General features: G+C 35.6%; 1 protein-coding gene across 6 annotated transcripts in view; it reads left to right on the top strand.

The window, feature by feature from the left end:
* Positions 1–16991, top strand: part of LOC128203574 (polyamine-transporting ATPase 13A3-like) — a 42585-nt gene extending 25594 nt beyond the window's left edge. For 4 of the 6 annotated variants that reach the window (XM_052905046.1, XM_052905044.1, XM_052905045.1 and 1 more), the window contains exons 8-32: positions 1509–1643; positions 2956–3022; positions 3352–3483; positions 3811–3987; positions 4108–4253; positions 4713–4913; positions 5091–5152; positions 5922–6066; positions 6587–6703; positions 7128–7284; positions 7661–7781; positions 8169–8293; positions 8802–9010; positions 9248–9361; positions 9697–9776; positions 10330–10482; positions 10873–10969; positions 11294–11366; positions 11689–11839; positions 12184–12335; positions 12683–12771; positions 13714–13797; positions 14079–14158; positions 15394–15572; positions 16055–16991. In XM_052905046.1, the coding sequence (XP_052761006.1) occupies positions 1509–1643; positions 2956–3022; positions 3352–3483; positions 3811–3987; positions 4108–4253; positions 4713–4913; positions 5091–5152; positions 5922–6066; positions 6587–6703; positions 7128–7284; positions 7661–7781; positions 8169–8293; positions 8802–9010; positions 9248–9361; positions 9697–9776; positions 10330–10482; positions 10873–10969; positions 11294–11366; positions 11689–11839; positions 12184–12335; positions 12683–12771; positions 13714–13797; positions 14079–14158; positions 15394–15572; positions 16055–16170 (3162 nt within the window). In that variant the 3' untranslated portion in view covers positions 16171–16991. Of the gene's footprint in view, positions 1–1508; positions 1644–2955; positions 3023–3351; positions 3484–3810; positions 3988–4107; positions 4254–4712; positions 4914–5090; positions 5153–5921; positions 6067–6586; positions 6704–7127; positions 7285–7660; positions 7782–8168; positions 8294–8801; positions 9011–9247; positions 9362–9696; positions 9777–10329; positions 10483–10872; positions 10970–11293; positions 11367–11688; positions 11840–12183; positions 12336–12682; positions 12772–13713; positions 13798–14078; positions 14159–15393; positions 15573–16054 lie in introns of those variants that run through there. The other 2 variants (XM_052905048.1, XR_008255980.1) reach the window with 2 other exon arrangements.
* Positions 16992–18638: the final 1647 nt, after the last annotated feature.

The following is an 18638-nucleotide window of genomic DNA, read 5'->3' as shown; positions in this document are numbered from 1 at the left end:
CTACTCGTACATGTAACAGTTGCAGCTCAGGCTACTCGTACATGTAACAGTTGCAGCTCAGGCTACTCGTACATGTAACAGTTGCAGCTCAGGCTACTCGTACATGTATCAGCTGCGGCTCAGGCTACTCGTACATGTAACAGTTGCAGCTCAGGCTACTCGTACATATAACAGTTGACGCTCAGGCTACTCGTACATGTAACAGTTGCCGCTCAGGCTACTCGTACACGATATAGTTGCAGCTCAGGCTACTCGTACATGTAACTTTTGTAGCTTAGGCTACTCGTATATGTAACAGTTGCAGCTCAGGCTACTCGTACATGTAACAGTTGCAGCTCAGGCTACTCGTACATGTAACAGTTGCCGCTCAGGCTACTCGTACATGTAACAGTTGCAGCTCAGGCTACTCGTACATGTAACAGTTGCCGCTCAGGCTACTCGTACATGTAACAGTTGCCGCTCGGGCTACTCGTACATGTAATAGTTGCGGCTCAGGCTACTCGTACATGTAATAGTTGCGGCTCAGGCTACTCGTACATGTAACAGTTGCAGCTCAGGCTACTCGTACATGTAATAGTTGCAGCTTAGGCTACTCGTATATGTAACAGTTGCAGCTCAGGCTACTCGTACATGTAATAGTTGCAGCTCAGGCTACTCGTACATGTAACAGTTGCAGCTTAGGCTACTCGTACATGTAACAGTTGCAGCTCAGGCTACTCGTACATGTAATAGTTGCTGCTCAGGCTACTCGTACATGTAATAGTTGCAGCTCAGGCTACTCGTACATATAACAGTTGCCGCTCAGGCTACTCGTACATGTAACAGCTGCGGCTCAGGTTACTCCTACATGTAATAGTTGCGGCTCAGGCAACTCGTACATGTAATAGTTGCGGCTCAGGCTACTCGTACATGTAACAGTTGCAGCTCAGGCTACTCGTACATGTAACAGTTGCAGCTTAGGCTACTCGTATATGTTACAGTTGCAGCTCAGGCTACTCGTACATGTAACAGTTGCCGCTCAGGCTACTCGTACATGTAACAGATACAGCTCAGGCTACACGTACATGTAACAGTTGCATCGCAGGTAGCTCGTACAGGTAATAGTTGCAACTCAGGTTGAAAGCCGATTGCGAAAATATTGTGCCATTAGTTCTTGTTGACTGGCTGATATATGAAAACATACGTTTATATTTATATTTGTATGGTACATTCTCCATTCAAAATATCACTTATTCAATTTCATACTATGTCTGTTTAATTATATATGTTTTTATATAACTATATTTATGTCTTAAAATATTGTGTAATTGATAATAAGTTGTACATTCTTATATCAGAATGAATTGTATGTTATTTTTGTTAAATAAATAAAGTCATGTTCATATGCATTCGAAGGTGACATAATGGAGGTGTATACAATTCACATACCAGGATGGGGTGGTGGAAAAGTGCCTCTCAGACTGTTTATATATTGACAACAATTATATCCGAGCTTTTTTTCTTTACAGGTGTTGTCACCATTCTACATCTTCCAATTATTCAGTTGCTCGCTGTGGTACGCAGATGAATACGAATACTACGCATCCTGTATTGTACTCATATCTGTCTTGTCCATCACCGCCACTATCTACCAAACAAGAAAGGTATGTCCCGCATAGTACTCATATCTGTGTTGTCCATCACTGTCACTATCTACCAAACAAGAAAGGTTTGTCCCGCATTGAACTTATCTCTGCCATGTCCATCACTGCCACATTGATAGGTTGGTCCTGAATTGTACGTAGTCCTGTCTTGTCCATCAATGCCACTGTCTATCTAACAATTAGGGTTGGTCCTGATTTGAACGTATTTCTGTCTTGTCGATTAACGCCACTGTCTACCTACAAAGAAACGTTGGTCCATAATTGTACGTATCTTTGTCATGTTCATCACTGCCACTGTCTACCTAACATTTAGGGTTGGTCCTGAATTGTACGTATCTTTGTCATGTCCATCACTGCCACTGTCTACCTAACATTTAGGGTTGGTCCTGAATTGTACGTATCTTTGTCATGTCCATCACTGCCACTGTCTACCTAACATTTAGGGTTGGTCCTGAATTGTACATATTTTTGTCATGTCCATCACTGCCACTGTCTACCTAACATTTAGGGTTGGTCCTGAATTGTACGTATCTTTGTCATGTCCATCACTGCCACTGTCTACCTAACATTTAGGGTTGGTCCTGAATTGTACATATTTTTGTCATGTCCATCACTGCCACTGTCTAACAAACAAGAAGGGTTGGTCCTGAATTGTACTTATCTCACAATGCCCATCACTCCCACTATCTAACAAAAAAGAAGGTTTGGTCCTGAATTGAACTTATCTCTGCCATGTCCATCACTGTCACAATCTTACAAACAAGAAGGGTTTGTCCTGAATTGTACGTAGTACTGTCTTGTCCATCAATGCCACTGTCTACAGAAAAAATAGTGTTGGTCCTGAATTGTATGCATCTTTGTCTTGTCCATCACTGCCACTGTCTAACAAACAAAAAGGGTTGGTCCTAAATTGTACGTATTTTTGTCTCGTCTATCACTGCCACTATCTACCTAACAAAAAACGTTGGTCCTGAATTGTACGTATTTCTGTCTTGTCCATCACTGCCTCTGTCTACCTAACAAGGAGGGTTACTGTTCTCATATATGTATTGTCGATCACTGTCACAATCTACTAAACATAATAATTAATGATGAAAATTGAAGTAATATACTTTAAAATTATTGAACACAGTCCAATCTCTTTTAAATGTTTGGTTGCCCCCACTGCTAATAATACATTTAATCCCACTTTAAACACTTGTGCAGATCATTTATCAACCCCAAATCCTATATTGTCTATGACCTATGTTTTTATTATTATCCAAAGATGTTGATATTTGTATCGTATAATATACACTGAATTTTATTGTAGATGCAACGAGCCCTTCGTAACACAGTTCAGTCTTCAACTATCGTTTCAGTGATCAGAAACGGAAATGGTAATTTCATTTTGATTCCTTTCAATTGTATTTATGCTATGCCTTGTGTAACTCAATGCCATTTTTCGAGGAAACATTTACTAATTATTAAGTTTTTTTGGTTTAGTTGCACATGAAAATGATTACATCAGTTTTGTATAATAATGTATTTACATTTAGATGTTATACCTTCAACACGTGGTCGAATACCATTCCGCGAACCAAGATGTATGATGTAATATACTTCCTAAAAATGTTCAATAGACTATCTAAAAGAAGTACAATTTTCCGACAGCGTTATATATATGATCAGTCTTCGGTAAATTATATAATGATATATTTTACAACAGAAAGTATGGATATCAGTTCTGAAGACCTAGTGCCTGGTGACGTCATAGAAATCCCACGTAACGGATGTCTTATGCAGTGTGACGCCGTTCTTATCACCGGAAGTTGCATCGTGAACGAAAGCATGCTTACTGGTATCGTATAAACTGATAAACATTAAGAATTTATAATGAATTATTGATTGAACCTTGTCCGAGGAACGAGTATTCAATGCAAACATTTAGCAAGGTGACGACTATTATTTCTAAAAGAAAATAGTAATTGTAATTGTCGACCGAATCAATATAATCATGTTATTTCACATGTAAAAGTGTCTGAAAAAATATGTTCGTCATTTGCTCATTTATAAACAGTACATACAATGACATACATGTAAAGAAAAAACAACAACATATTTCTAATCTTTGAGCCGGTTTTGAAAAAAAGTTATTGTAGCTCATCTTGCATGTGTAATCTGTCAGGTGAGAGTGTTCCTGTCACTAAAACACCGATTCCTAACCCGCGGTTGACTCACGAGGATAGCCGAATGATGTTCAGACCTAAAGACCATGGACGTCATATCCTGTTTTGTGGAACCCACGTGATACAAACTCGTTTCTACGGAGGCCATAAGGTTAAAGCCGTTGTGTTCAGAACAGGTATGGTATATATATTTAATTTTATTTATATATAAAATAAAGGGGATTGCTAATGCGGTTTATTTCATTGACAACTCATGTATTAAGCTTAAAACTTATTCAGGAAAATGTTTATTGTAGGTTTCTCCACGGCGAAAGGCGAACTAGTACGCAGCATCCTTTATCCTAAACCTGTGGATTTCCGGTTCAATCGGGATACATACAAATTCGTTGGAATCCTAGCGGGCGTCGCATTAGTTGGCTTTGTCTACACGATTGTTCTGATGGTAAGATGTGTTTCCGTTTGGCTTAAACATTATCTTTTTCAACAAAGCATTTTTAAGATTAACAATGTTTAAGCATTATCAAAGGATTTACACAGTAATTCATTTGGATTTGGCAGAAATGCGTCAAAATAGACAAGTTATATATGCTATAAACAAAATTAACACCACCAAAACTATGTTTCGCTTCAGATGTGTTTCTGTTGAGGCTTCTTATTCTTGAAAATTGATCTATTACTCTGATTTGCACTTTATTTAACCAGTAAACATTCAGTACATTTCACAACTTGATACATAACTTAACGTACACATCTGTATCAGCATCAGGTTTAAAGCTGCAATAGTCATGCCAGTAATATCGAATAAGACTTGAACGCAAATGTCCTCCGAATTTCAATTTATGCCATTTATTATATGAAAGGAATACTTTCTTTAATCATAGGTTGTTTTCATTTTTTGTAGGTGAATAGAGGTGACGCTGCTGGTGATATCGCCCTACGAGCCCTGGACCTTATTACAATCGCCGTCCCCCCAGCTCTTCCGGCTGCACTCACTGTCGGGATTGTGTTCGCTCAAAGCCGACTCAAAACTGCGCGAATATATTGTATCAGTCCACGGAGTATCAACGTGTGCGGAGGGATAAACACAGTTTGCTTTGATAAGGTTTGTGTGGCAGTTCACTATACGGGTTGCTTAATATGTACAAACGCGTTTCTTATAAAGAATTTATTTACTATCAAATTTGAAAATCAATCGCACAACTACTTGCGTATAACATCAATCTTTCAAATTTAAATGCATGGAAACACGAATAGTAATGATATTCACTTATAATTTCAGACTGGCACACTAACAGAAGATGGTCTCGATATGCATAGCGTGGTACCAGTAAATGATGAGAAGTAATGAAATCCTTATAATTTCCATAATTCGGCTGTAACTTTTCTCTGTTACCGTTCTCTTACAACCTTGCACTTTCGTGTATGCCATGTTATTATGATATGTACAATTTATAAAACCCTATTACTTTAACAATAATTATCAATCATATTACATACTTGAATATGGAACCGAATACTATTTACGGACAGCTGTCTGCAGTGTTCAGCCCCGTAAGCTATTGATTTAAAGCTGTACTCTCACAGATTGAACGTTTTGACAACTGTTTTTTGTTTGTCTTTGAACGAGCCAACTTGTGCGATAATCCATGGAAACAAGTTTTATAAAATAGATCGTAGATTTTTATATTAAGTTAAAAAAAATGAGGTTTTATGTGTTTTTTCTTAAACCTTTAGAAACGGTTAAAGTCATCACACATTTATTTTTGAACGGATTGAAAATTTGGATCTGTTTTTTTGTCAAAAATAAAAAAAAGTTGTAAAAATGGTATATCTGTGAGAATGCAGCTGTCATGTGAAGACACCGATAACATTCGCATTCTTTCTTTCATAAACGATTTCAAATACTATTATTTATGGTTGACCCGTTGAATTAAGATTTAGGCTTATGTTGGAGCAATTTTTTGTTTACCTTACGATTAAAATACTTCAAATAAAATTGCTTAGCGACTTTTAACACTTATGAATTGTTTTGAAAAAAATGTAAAACTTAGTTCCATTATGATTTTCCATTTAATTAACTTTCTGTCTTAAAAGAACATCTTGTTGGCAGGTTTGAGCCGGGCATCACACATCTGAACCTGTTGCCGAGAGGCAAGTTTATGACAGGAATGGCTACGTGCCACTCATTGACGATAATTGATGGTGTTTTAAGCGGGGATCCACTCGAACTTATTATGTTCGAGTCAATAGGCTGGGTAGGTGAACGTTGAATGAAATATCGTTGTGTTGTCTTACATAAACAGGTTTATTCGAACTTCCGTAAACACTTTTGTAATTATGTCACTATTATGAATTTCTATTAAAAAATATTGACTCTTATATTTGATGCAAAATCAATAGAAAGTGTGACGCATATCAATGTAGTTTTGTTTTAAAAACAACAATATTCAAACAGATGTTGTGTTGGTATTTGAATAAAACACAATAGTGATAAGCTTAGTCGTAAATATTTCTCTGTATAGAAGCACTAGGTAAGGACGTAAAAGACAATAAGGAGAGAAACAGTACGTAGAAACAAAACAAACAGACCGCACACAATGCATCAATGAATGCTGTGGCTTCTGCATTAAAACAGCAAATGTGTTAGGATTGTTCCCATATAAATATAATAGAACCTGTTAACTCAAGTCAACAGATCGCACGAGTTTTGGCTTTGGGATATAACATTATATTGTGGAAATAAGAAAAGTTACATAGAATCCATGTTGCTTACAGGAATTGAAGGAACCAACGATGGAAGAGGGGTCAAACTTTGACATGATCTGTCCAACTATCGTCTATCCGAAATCGTCCTCACTTGTGCAGTCCGCAGATCTGACCAGTGGAAATGTGGTATTTTTTTTTAAATTTTATAGCATAGCCATTAAAGCTTTAATTAAATAGATCTAACTAAGTATGTGAATAATTTTCTCTTGAATTTGATTTTTTTTCTCTAAAGTATCGTAGTTACCGTTATAGGTCATTTAATATATGGACGCTGAGGTTGGTTAGCCCTGGCGTTCGAATAAACGAGCGAATATAATATTTCACTGCAACCAGCCTTATTATAAAAGATGCATCAAAGTTGTGTAAAATCTCGAATATTTTTTTATCGAATTTAAAATTAAAACAGAATAGTTTTCCTATAGAAAGTACTAAATATTTGAAAAACAAAAGCTTCGGCAATTAACAAACCGAGCTGTGTCATCGCGATTGCCCTGAAAGAATTCTGTACAACGCTGTTGCCATGACTAATATTAAATATTTATGTACGCAGGTGAACTCAGAAGAGGTCGGCATAGTTCGTCAATTTACGTTTTCATCGAGCCTACAGCGAATGTCGGTAATCGTACGGCGACTGGGGGCCGAGCATTTCGAAATATTCACGAAGGGTGCTCCGGAAATGATTGCCTCACTATGCGTCACAGACACTGGTATAACATTGATTTACTTAAATGTTTTAAACATTATATCATAACGCTGTTTAATCTTATTGATATAACGATACTATGAGCTCGAATTATTAGTTACAAATTTATAATCAATGGTCAAGACATGAAAGTTTTAATGAGGCATTTTGTGAAATATACTCTTTACTGAAGAAATTTGGAACAACTATTGACGAAAAATATCTGTCCAAGCATAAAAGATTACACAACATTATGAGAAATATATGAGACTGTTTGCTGACAGTAATTATTAGTGCAACGCCGGCTGTCATTAAGTTGTGTCTAGTGATCCCAAAGACGTCAATAATAAATAACTTTGGGCATATGCAGGCAATATATTTTTTGTTCATATTGTTTTCAGTTCCCGATGATTTCCACGATATCTTAATGAGCTACACGAGGCGCGGATTTCGTGTGCTTGCTCTTGCCTACAAACCTCTTCCAGAAAAGCTCAAGTACCCTAAACTGCAGAGAATAGAGAGGTGCAGTTTCCACTGTAAACAAACAACGTTAAAAAAGGCCTTCTCGTAGATGGCTACCTCCATTATTTCGCACAGTAGTATCTTATTCGTATGCTAACTTTAAGTCAATGCATTTTAAAACAAATAATTGTATTCATTTTCATAACATCTGAAGGGACTTTTCTTGTTGTGAAACATTTATCGACGCGCATGGTTTGAGAGAACAGGTTCAACGCCAATAAAATACACAACAAGAGACGCACAACGTCACAATACAGACTGCAAATACATCATACCCAACTGACTTATGTGCGCTTTACACATTTGTTTGGATGTACTGGTTTCAGTTAACAAATATTTACGCATGTAACTTATTTTCATTATTTTGAAGTAGTATTTGTGTTGCAGGGAGCAGGTTGAGAGAGGTCTTACCTTCCTAGGCCTTATAGTTATGGAGAACCGCTTGAAGCCGGAGACCACACCCGTCATCAGAGACCTGAAGGACGCTAACATCAGGCCGATCATGGTCACGGGTATTGCTATTAAAAATACTTACTAAATAATTGTTATGTACTGTGTAATTCGAAGGGATGGTATATTCATCTTTCTACCTTTTGCCTTATTATGACTGGAGCACGTCTTGAATAAGCTTGAACGGTATGAGGTTTTCGGAGTCACAATTATATGGATATTATCATGTTAGAATATAATCTCCAAACACAGTTGAACATGGCAAGTGTTGATGCCAATCCTCAATTTAGTCGAATATATTTCAGTACACTCAAGAAGTAATAGTTATTTATGATGAAATTGCTTAAGAGCAAAGGAAACGATATAATATATATATCGAAGTTTGGATGTTTTGTTTTAAGACGTGTTTTTTTACAGTGTTCAATTACTGTACAGGGAACTTAGTTAAAAAAGGGTATGTCATGACGTACGCAATGCTTGTACAATGACTATAAACTTGGTCCTAGATTATTGAATAAAAATCGTCTGCAACAACCCTGCGCGGTATCTAAAAATACACTTACATTTTAGGTGACAATATGCTGACGGCCCTGAGCGTTGCTCGTGAATGTTTCTTCGCAGAGGAAAACGAGCAGATCATTCTCGTGCAGGTGTTCCCGGCGCAGTACGACGCAAAAGGTGACGTCATGGAACAAGCACACGTGGAATATGTGTACACGGATCCACAGACTGATAAACAGACAAACCGAATACCCAAAGAGAAGCAAATCGATACAGTGGTATTATGTGTTTCAATTATTTTTGATCTGTCGAATAAGTCTTTAATATTGAGAATCATAAAATAATTAGCTAATTTAAGAAAGATTGTCGTGGTGCTTAAATTACGTAAATTAAACAGTAATTAACAATTTATTAAAACCTACATAGTTTCTTATTAAACATTAAATTATAATTAAAAACACAGACCAAACGTTTAAGAATAACGTACGTTTTAAGATGACAATCAACCCTTTCAGCTACCGATGGCGATTGGAGATGCAGAGCTTGGCACCGGTAAGAAATACCACTTCGCGGTAACTGGAAAGTCATGGAGTTTGCTCAGAGAAAGTTTTCCAGAATTAATTGACAAGGTAAAGATTCATTTTACATTTGTTTATAAGTCATGAAAAATTCAAACCTTCAGGTCAACCAACATTTCGACATAAGTATGAAGAACATGTGTAAAATTCGACCTCAGGGACTTAAGTATGACTTTGATTCAGCTAATATTCCAGATATAAACAATCGACAGAAGTGGATTGTTTTATTTAAGAAATAGAAAAAGTAAGATTTGAACCGGATTGTTTTTCGACATTACCAGAACATCGAGATATCTGAGTTCGACATAACGAGTTTCGAGTGTATGTATTAAATCTTCGGTGAAAACCATACACCATCGATAGTTTAGTTTTTGTGCCTGTTGTAGATTGTTGTACGAGGAACGATATTTGCTCGAATGTCGCCAGATCAAAAGGCACAACTTGTTGAATGTCTACAGGATTTGGGGTGGGTATGCTTCATTGGATGGAGTATTATTGTATGTTTACATTCGCCTAGTGCTTTGTATTGGATAAACCTGTACTTTTTTTTCTATTGAATAACAAGCTTCATATTATGACATCATTGTTTATGTCAATATTGCGCTCCGACTTGAATAGCGTCATTTAACCTATGATTTACAAACATCAATTGCAGAAGATACTGCTAATGTTTGATCGTAAAGAACAATTTTTAAAATGTGAATAAAAATTTTGATCGCATTTAGATGCGTGTATGATGTATGAACACTGAAGGGAAGCGAGCAGAGTACCAAGGATAGCTTTAAAGATCTTACCTTAACTTTAATACTGCATGAACTTGCAAAATATCAGTCCGAGTATATTTGTGTCCTTATTAGAATTATTTCAGGTTATGATATGTTTTCAATTAGAAATCAGATTATCACTTAAGTGACATGAATCAGGTCTTCCTGTTATAACACCTATGATTTAAATTATTATAGGCATTTATTCCCTTTGGCAATGCTTCACGTCTATATATCCGCCATGTGTCTATTCAGCTATTACGTTGGTATGTGCGGGGACGGGGCGAATGACTGTGGCGCTCTGAAGACGGCGCATGCTGGCATATCCCTGTCGGAGGCAGAGGCGTCTGTTGCCTCTCCGTTTACTTCAAAGACGCCAAACATCTCATGTGTACCTACAACTATCAGGTTAGGGCCCTTATTGAGGAACCATCATTTTGTGTGGTTACTCGGACAGTCAAGTGCCCGTTTCAGGAAAGAACTTTAGTCGTAAATGAAATAGTTTAAAGTGTCACAAATGTCAGTTTTGTTATTTTTTATGTTCTCAGCCTTCTGTTTCATTTTACTATTTAGATCGACTAATATGTTTTTTTAATCTAACCCCTATAAATACCTGCTTATTGAGACCAATACTAATATTGTTGATGAACCATTGTTTTTCAAGATCAATCCACATAATTCAAATCTCAATGTAATCGTTGTCATAATTAAATTTGTCGTAGCTTAGATAACATATAGTTATCTCCTTGGTCGCGATTCAATTAGATTTAATTAATGATCTATCATAATAACTTCTAGGGAAGGTAGAGCTGCCCTTGTCACCAGTTTTGGAATCTTCAAGTATATGGCATGTTACAGCCTCACACAGTTTGTGTCAGTGCTCCTTCTGTACTGGGTAAGTTGTGCATAAACTGTCAGCAATTTCGACTTCGACAATTGATTTAATACACACATCCCGATTCAATGCAAACAAGCCGGTTCAATGTTCACATTTTGTCGATAAATTAACTAACATGGGAACGTTTATTTTATGACGTGAACAAATGACTAAACACCGTTATGAAATATTATTGAATTATTGTAAGTACAAAATGCCTTTATGATATGAATTGCTTACAATTACTACGAAGGAAATTGTTAATAAATTCGTATTGACCTCTAAGTGCTATAACTAATTGCTGATCTTTGATTGTGTTTGAAATGTCGTACACCATTGTAGGTGGGAGTGAACCTCACTGACTACGAGTTCCTGTATATCGACTTGTTCCTGTTGACAACTCTTAGTATAACATGTACGTATTGTTTGGGCTATATTAAAGGGTTGTCACTCACTTCAATAACTTAACACGTGTACTCTGGTTTATATTAGTAAGAATGCACTGAATTGTAACATTTTGTTGGCGATCAGTTTTCATTTTAGGTCATTGTCTATATCGCATGGCTCAATGAATGTAGATGTCTACCACAGTTCCAAGATATGAAGGGATTCATCCCTGCCTTAAACATTGTTTAGAGAATGATTTAGATCAACTTGAATTATTCACAGCTCTATGCAAACTAGAGCTAAATAGCTTTGTTTATTGAAACTTCTAATATACAATCTTATTTTTGCAGTCGGACGCACACATGCCTATCACCGCCTCCACAAGGTCGCGCCGCTTGTACGACTGACCAGCCTGGCTCCTGTCCTGTCTCTCATCCTCCAGATGACCATCATAATAGCAGTACAGGTCTTCTTCTACTTCATCATAAAGCGAGAGCCCTGGTATGATGAAATCGTTTCTTTAATCATATACATTAAAACATAAATGGGATTTCAGATATAAAATGCCTGTTGTATTGCATAGAATGTATAAAAAAAAGTTCACATCACCTGCCAGTCTATCAGTAGGCGTACTTTCATGGCGATCTGATGTTCTGAATTATTGTATTTACTGCACATTGTATGACATGTTAGCTACATTTGTATTTTTTGAGATTTAAATTTGCATAACTACTAGTCATGTTTTGCATACTTTCCAAATAGAGGGATGAAAGTACAAACGTTCTACCGGCTTCTTAATTTAATATTTCACTATCATCCATCGAAATGTAACAACCGTTTTCCAGGTATATTGAGTATGTGGACGACCCGGAGGAGGATTATGACTACATGAGTTACGAGAATACCGCCGTATACATCAGCTCCTCCTATCAATATATCATACTGGCCATTGTCTTTTCCAAGGGCAAACCGTACAGGAAATCCATGTTCACCAACTGTGAGTGTTTCTGTACTTAAATGTTATTAGGTTGTCTGATATTTGGAAAGATCGAGAAGTCGTACAACATAATTTTACTTTGGGTCGTTAATACTTTAGGTCATTATTCAAAAGATTTTAGACATGTAATTAATGGAAACCACCTATTACTAGCAACACCCTTGGCATTAGTCAATTTTAGTCCATTTATACCACTCTAAATTTGAGAATTACAGTTGAATACAAAATATCAAATTAATTTTCATGATAAAACTCCGTACACTTTATGCTACGTGGAAATAATTATTTATACATTATATATGCATAGTTTATATACACTGCTTCATGCGCATAATGATCTGTTTTAGATGTTTTCATGATCAACTTGTTTATCTGCATTGGCATTACTGCATGGATCAGCATTTATCCAACGGACCCGGTCGCTGAATTCTTTGAGGTTAATTTTGTTTAAACACACAACACTAGTACTATTTTAGATGTGATATATGAAACTTAAATGCATTATTTACTTTATAAAACTACATCTTAAAGGTTGAAACAGTCTGCAGTGTAATATAACTAAATGTTCTTCTGTTTTGCTTTTGACTCTTTCACCATTATATATCCGCTAGTTAGTATGATTTATATGCCACACTGTACCGGATCTTTCCCTGTAGTAATTTACTGCCTCACTGAAGCTTGGCGTAACAAATACACATTCCATGAGTATACTCTTTTATGTTAATTGTAAGAAATTATGTCTCCCCATGAATCCGTCGGTCTGTACGTCATACTTCGTTTCCGCTCAATAACTAAAGAACGCTTAGACCATGGAACTTCATACTTGGTATGTTGGTTGGTCATGACTAGTAGATGACTCCTATTGATTTTGTGATCAGTAGGTCAAAGATCAAGGTCGCGGTAAATTTGAGGTGAAAAAAACGGTTTCCGCTCAACAAATAAAGATATTTTGGGTCATACTTGGTATGTCGTTTATACCTAGTAGATGGTCCCTATTGATTTTGTGATCAGTCCGTCAGTCAGTCAGTCAGTCCGTCAGCCTGTACGTCACACTTCGTTTCCGCTCAATAAATAAAAAAACGCTTGCACCTAGGAATTTCATACTTGGTATACTAGTTGGTCATGACTAGTAAATGACTCTTATTGAATTTGAGATCAGTAGGTCAGTAGATCAGTAGGGTAAATAAACCAAACTTCTCTGTTGGTTCGTCTCTAGTCCAAAATTACAAATTCCATGTCCATCATTTATTTTTTCTCAGCTACGACCACATAATAGGGGAGACTAGCGCTAATTCAAAAGAGCTACACTAGTTCTGTTTGATTTTACTAATGTGTTTTGTTATTTTACAGTTTTATTTTTTGTTTGTTTTATGTTTAGTTGATGTTGCCCCCAAGTATTCCATACAGGCTACTGTTTTTGGGTGTGGCAGGAGTCAATCTCTTATTGTGCATTTTACTGGAGGTAATGTTGTGTATTATGCTGTCATTAAGAATGAATTGAATATATATGTATATGTATATATATTTGAATACATATTTTTATGTTATGAGAATGCAGTTAGTAACAACTGAAATCATTTGTTTTTATTCTCGACCAGTCTTAAAACAATCATGTTGTAGCAATTCAAGGTGTGTCATTAATTATATAGTTTCAGAGAAAGTAACGATTGTACTGAAACATAGTACTACAACAGTTAATGTGTTGATTTGAGAGTTGTCATGCATTAACCATTTTGTTTGCAGGAATTCATCCTCGATAGCCATTATGTGTCAGTCACTCTACAAAGCAAACTCGACAAATGTTTTCCAGGATCTAAGCTTAAGTATGTACACATATGTTGTTTTTAAAGAATTTTATTTTAGGGATATGGTAATATTATAAAAAATCACCCGCAGCTTATTATAATTAATTTGTTTGTAGTTTTCCACAGGGTGTGTTGTGGTTAGTGTGCATTGGTCAATTATTAGAATTTATATTAGCAATTATTGGATAAATATTGAAAATTCAATAAGTATTCGGCTAAATTTGCCCAAACCATATAATTAACTTGTTTAATACAAATAACTCCTGGAACTGTTACTGATATAAGTGGTAATTTACCAATTTCAAAATAGTTATTTTGTACGAGTGAACTTCAAAACTTCTGCTTTCAATCATATAACATGTAAACCTCTTTATTGGAACCTTTTATCATTCTTTTATCTACAGAGCAATAACATTAGGGAGACATTAATTAAGTAATGTAAACGTTATTTAATTCTGAAGTAGTTTATCTTAAATACACGGATTAATGATTAAGTATGAATTGTAATTATTGTATTAAGATTATTTGGTTGGAATAATTCAATCACGTCTATGTTTTCTGACAATGATAGAGCTGATAAAAATGTAAGAAATTAGGGCTGGTTATTTAAGAATGACAGAAACAAACTGTATTAAAAGACAAAACACGTTTGACAGTGTTGTTGCTGTGAACGGGATGGGGGCAAAAAAGACAATAAATTATTTAAGGTTGCGCTAATGATTTAAGGATGTCAGAGAAAAATGCAATTGTAATTGAAGTAAAGAAATGGAACTACGAAAGGGCATTTTCCCGCATATTGCAAATTTCAAACCTCTGCATGTTTTATTTCTGGACAAAAATTAATTTGTGTGTAGAAACCTTTTCCGTGTCATGGTTTCCAAAACATTCTTTGAGGGCGGATATATAATACTAGAATTGACGTGTCAGAGTCTTAAACATATAGCAAGGGCAGGTACTCAGTTTTAGTCAATGTTCAGAAGGAATGAATAGAAATAGAATTGGCCTTCAACAAAGCAAACCGTGTATCTATTGTGGTTTGCGTGCTATTTAACATAACATAACATTTAAAGGTAGCCTTGTATGTTGTATGCGTACCTTCATATGAAAATTTAATTTTATGTTTATGGATCACGGACATAACATTCTACTTAACATTAGTTGTAACTTGATATCAATGAGTCAAGGTTATTATTAAATGTCAAATGAACAAAATTAGTATCCTCATAATTATACATATTGTAACAATAATACAGGTACGAAACTGTTGAGGAAGATCTCCAAATGGCAAGCGCATGGCCTCCAGTGAAATCAGAAGATTTGGCGGGAACTTTTGCTCGAATGGACAGCGCTTTTCTCTCTTCCAAAACATCGTTGAATGAGCAGGACAGTTATTCACTGTCTGAAAGTGAAACAGGAAGTCAAAATGAATATGGTTAGTTGATGCAGATCGGAATGTATAGGTTCAACCTTTTGAAAGATTTTGAAATAAACCAAAAGCAATTTTTTTCATACAATGTATCGTCTCAAACAGTAGCGTTCCTAATCTGAGGTTTCTAAAGTATTTGGTTTTATATCAAAACTAGATATTTTTATCTGTATCGTTAACTATATAGTTAGGCCTTATTCGGAATATAATTTATTTCACATCGTAAATTAAAATTTCGGCGTAGAGAATGTTACTTTGAAAAGACGAATTTGACGATGGGGCGCCATTTAACTATTTTCTTTTTACGGAATGTTCCAACGCAGTAAGCGCAATAGGTTAATATACAGTATGTTGTCATGTGACCGTGTTTGTCTCGTTATCCATGTGCATAGCGAAACATTTGACAACTTGGGTCGTCCAGGTAGTTTCCAAGTATTATATACTATTGATGTTTGAACCTATATTTTTTAATTCATACTAAATTTCAGATCAAGAGATTTGTCCAAATGCGTCCCCAAATGATATTAAGCTAAACGGGGTATCGAATGCAGCGTTTCAACTAGATGAAAGGTACAGCAATGGAAAGTTATCGACAAAATTGTGACAAGGACTATATGTATCAAAGCGTTTTTATATTAAACTTTATTTTATATTGATTTATGTATGTTTGAGGTGGCATAATTTTTCGTTTATATATGTTGCATGTTTTTAAGATCAATATATTTACCTAGTTCTCTATTTTTACTCTTGCTGAAATTGCCACTATTTTTCTATATGGTGTCGAATTAAATCGATACCTTTTTCATAAAATATCTTAGATATGTTTTATTTTACACGTTTAGTGTAAATAAATACTCAGAAACACGTTCTCTTTTGTGTGTACACTGTTATATATCGTATCTAAAGTAATGGTATTACACTCATCTACTTAAAAAGCATTGATCTAATGATATGATATGTTGCAGTTTGTTTATCGAAATAATGTTGCTAAGCAGACATTTATATGTAAGTGAATGTGATTTCGGAAGTGACATAACGTCATTCAAAGAATATGTCGTCGTAATATTATGTGTTTGGAATTTAAACTGATTGATTGTTTAAACTTTGATGAAGGAGTCCATCATCGTAAATCTGAAATTATTGCCAAGATGAAGGAAATAAAATTCTGGTTGAAATCGATGACATGAAGATGAAAATGTCAGAGACAGAGAGGAGGAGCAATAGTTAATAGACATAACACATTTAATGGCTGACTTGGACAGCATTGACAGGATGACTACTGTGCATCTGTATGCGTTTTGCAAGAATCCATTCGAAGATTAGTTACTTGAATCCTGGCATTATTTTGAAAACAATTACTTTGAAAACAATGGCTGAAGTTACGTATGTTAAAGATAGTTAACGTATGTTAAAGAAAGTGATAGATAATTATTACGCAGAAAATAAAAATGTTTTGACTAAATGTTTTGACTAAAATACCACGCCTAACCTTACCTACTACAAATTTTGAAAACGTCCCCAGCAAATATCGGGTTTCATTAGAAATACGTTGCACTTGCAGCTTTCATTTGTCAGTTGGTAGGAACTCATTTACATGTTAAAATAAAAAGAAGCAATTAACCTTTGACCTTTTGCTTCCATTTCCAGACTATGGTAAATACACTCTTACCATGTTTAACAGTATTACACTGGTCGTTTAATATGTCAAACGATTTCGGAAAAAGGGTATTTACATTGTGGACAAGCGTCTCCAAAAATACACTTTTGATAACTGGGCTTTCCCTGCAAATGGCACTGCATAATGAATCACATGACTCATAACTCAAGCATTTGTTTTTGTTTATAGTACATATATTTAAATTCAAACACTAAGCGGTTAAAAAGTCATTATAATGCATTATATAATAAATGGGCCAAGCGTCGGCAATGCATGACGTCAATTAATTTTTTCAAATGCTAATTAACATTGCGCTGAGTATTGGTAGTAATAAAAGTCTATATCGATGTTTTGCATGCATTTGTCATTGGTTCTTTTACAAACATTTCAATTACCTAACTCGCATAATTATTAAATTATTACAGGATCCTGTTTTTCTTAAGGAAGGAAAGACATTCACATTATTTCTGATGCCATAGAAGCCATGCGTTTGTTACCACAAAATAATAAAATAAAGATTATAAGTATATTCCATGGCCGAGAGTGTATGATCGGTTAATTCCGACTCTAGCGTAGGGTGTTTTGCGGAAACGAGGTTGACCGAGTTCCGGCAAAACACCCTGCGCGAGGGTCGGGATGATCCTATCTGACACGAGCGGCTATGGTAGATGCTTTTTCTCCCACCTCAGTTAAACAAAATTAAGTAAAAATGTATTTTTTTGGCTGGAACTCTTTTGTGCTTAGTGAAAATAATTGCGTATGGATATGCGAAAATTCTCGGTTGTTATGGATATGCGTGCACTGATTCAGATTATGTTAATAGTCAAATCGGTCTTTAAATAGTTCTAAGGAGAGTGAAGCATTGTTTAATGGTATCATTTGAAGCGATAAATAATTAATTAGCGTTCTAAATATTGCCACAAGACAAGGTTTCAATGATGCTACAGACGACAGTCTTCAACAAGGGAGGTAATTACAATGTGGTGACCATTAAAAAGGAGTTCCATAAGGGCATTCTATCTTCGTCTGTGGGCAAGAAAAGAATTTCTAGCATGATTTCATTATTGGATCTACTTATCTGAAGTGAGAGAAAATAACCTCCTAATGGTCCTCTAACCGCATGCAAGGTTCCTAATTCTATCTAGCATACTTCTTGAGTCCAGCTTTTCCGGACGAACGGACTTATATAGGCAAACAGACGGACGGACGGACGTAGGACTAACCTATGGTTCCTTTCGGTGAATTGGGTCTATTAACATTTTACCAATGCGAAGCAGCAATTGAGAATACTATTTTTTCAACCGGAATATGTACACTTCTACGAATAAAAATAAGGCATGGTCCACAAGCGCTCCAATAAGCACGATAATCAAACGAAAAATCAATTTGTTTTGTTTATACCTTTCTAAACTGTT

Source organism: Mya arenaria, chromosome 9 (genome assembly GCF_026914265.1).
Source record: "Mya arenaria isolate MELC-2E11 chromosome 9, ASM2691426v1".
In the NCBI taxonomy this organism is placed as follows: domain Eukaryota; kingdom Metazoa; phylum Mollusca; class Bivalvia; order Myida; family Myidae; genus Mya; species Mya arenaria.
Note: the sequence above shows the minus strand (reverse complement) of the source record. Positions and strands in the feature narration are given on the sequence as shown.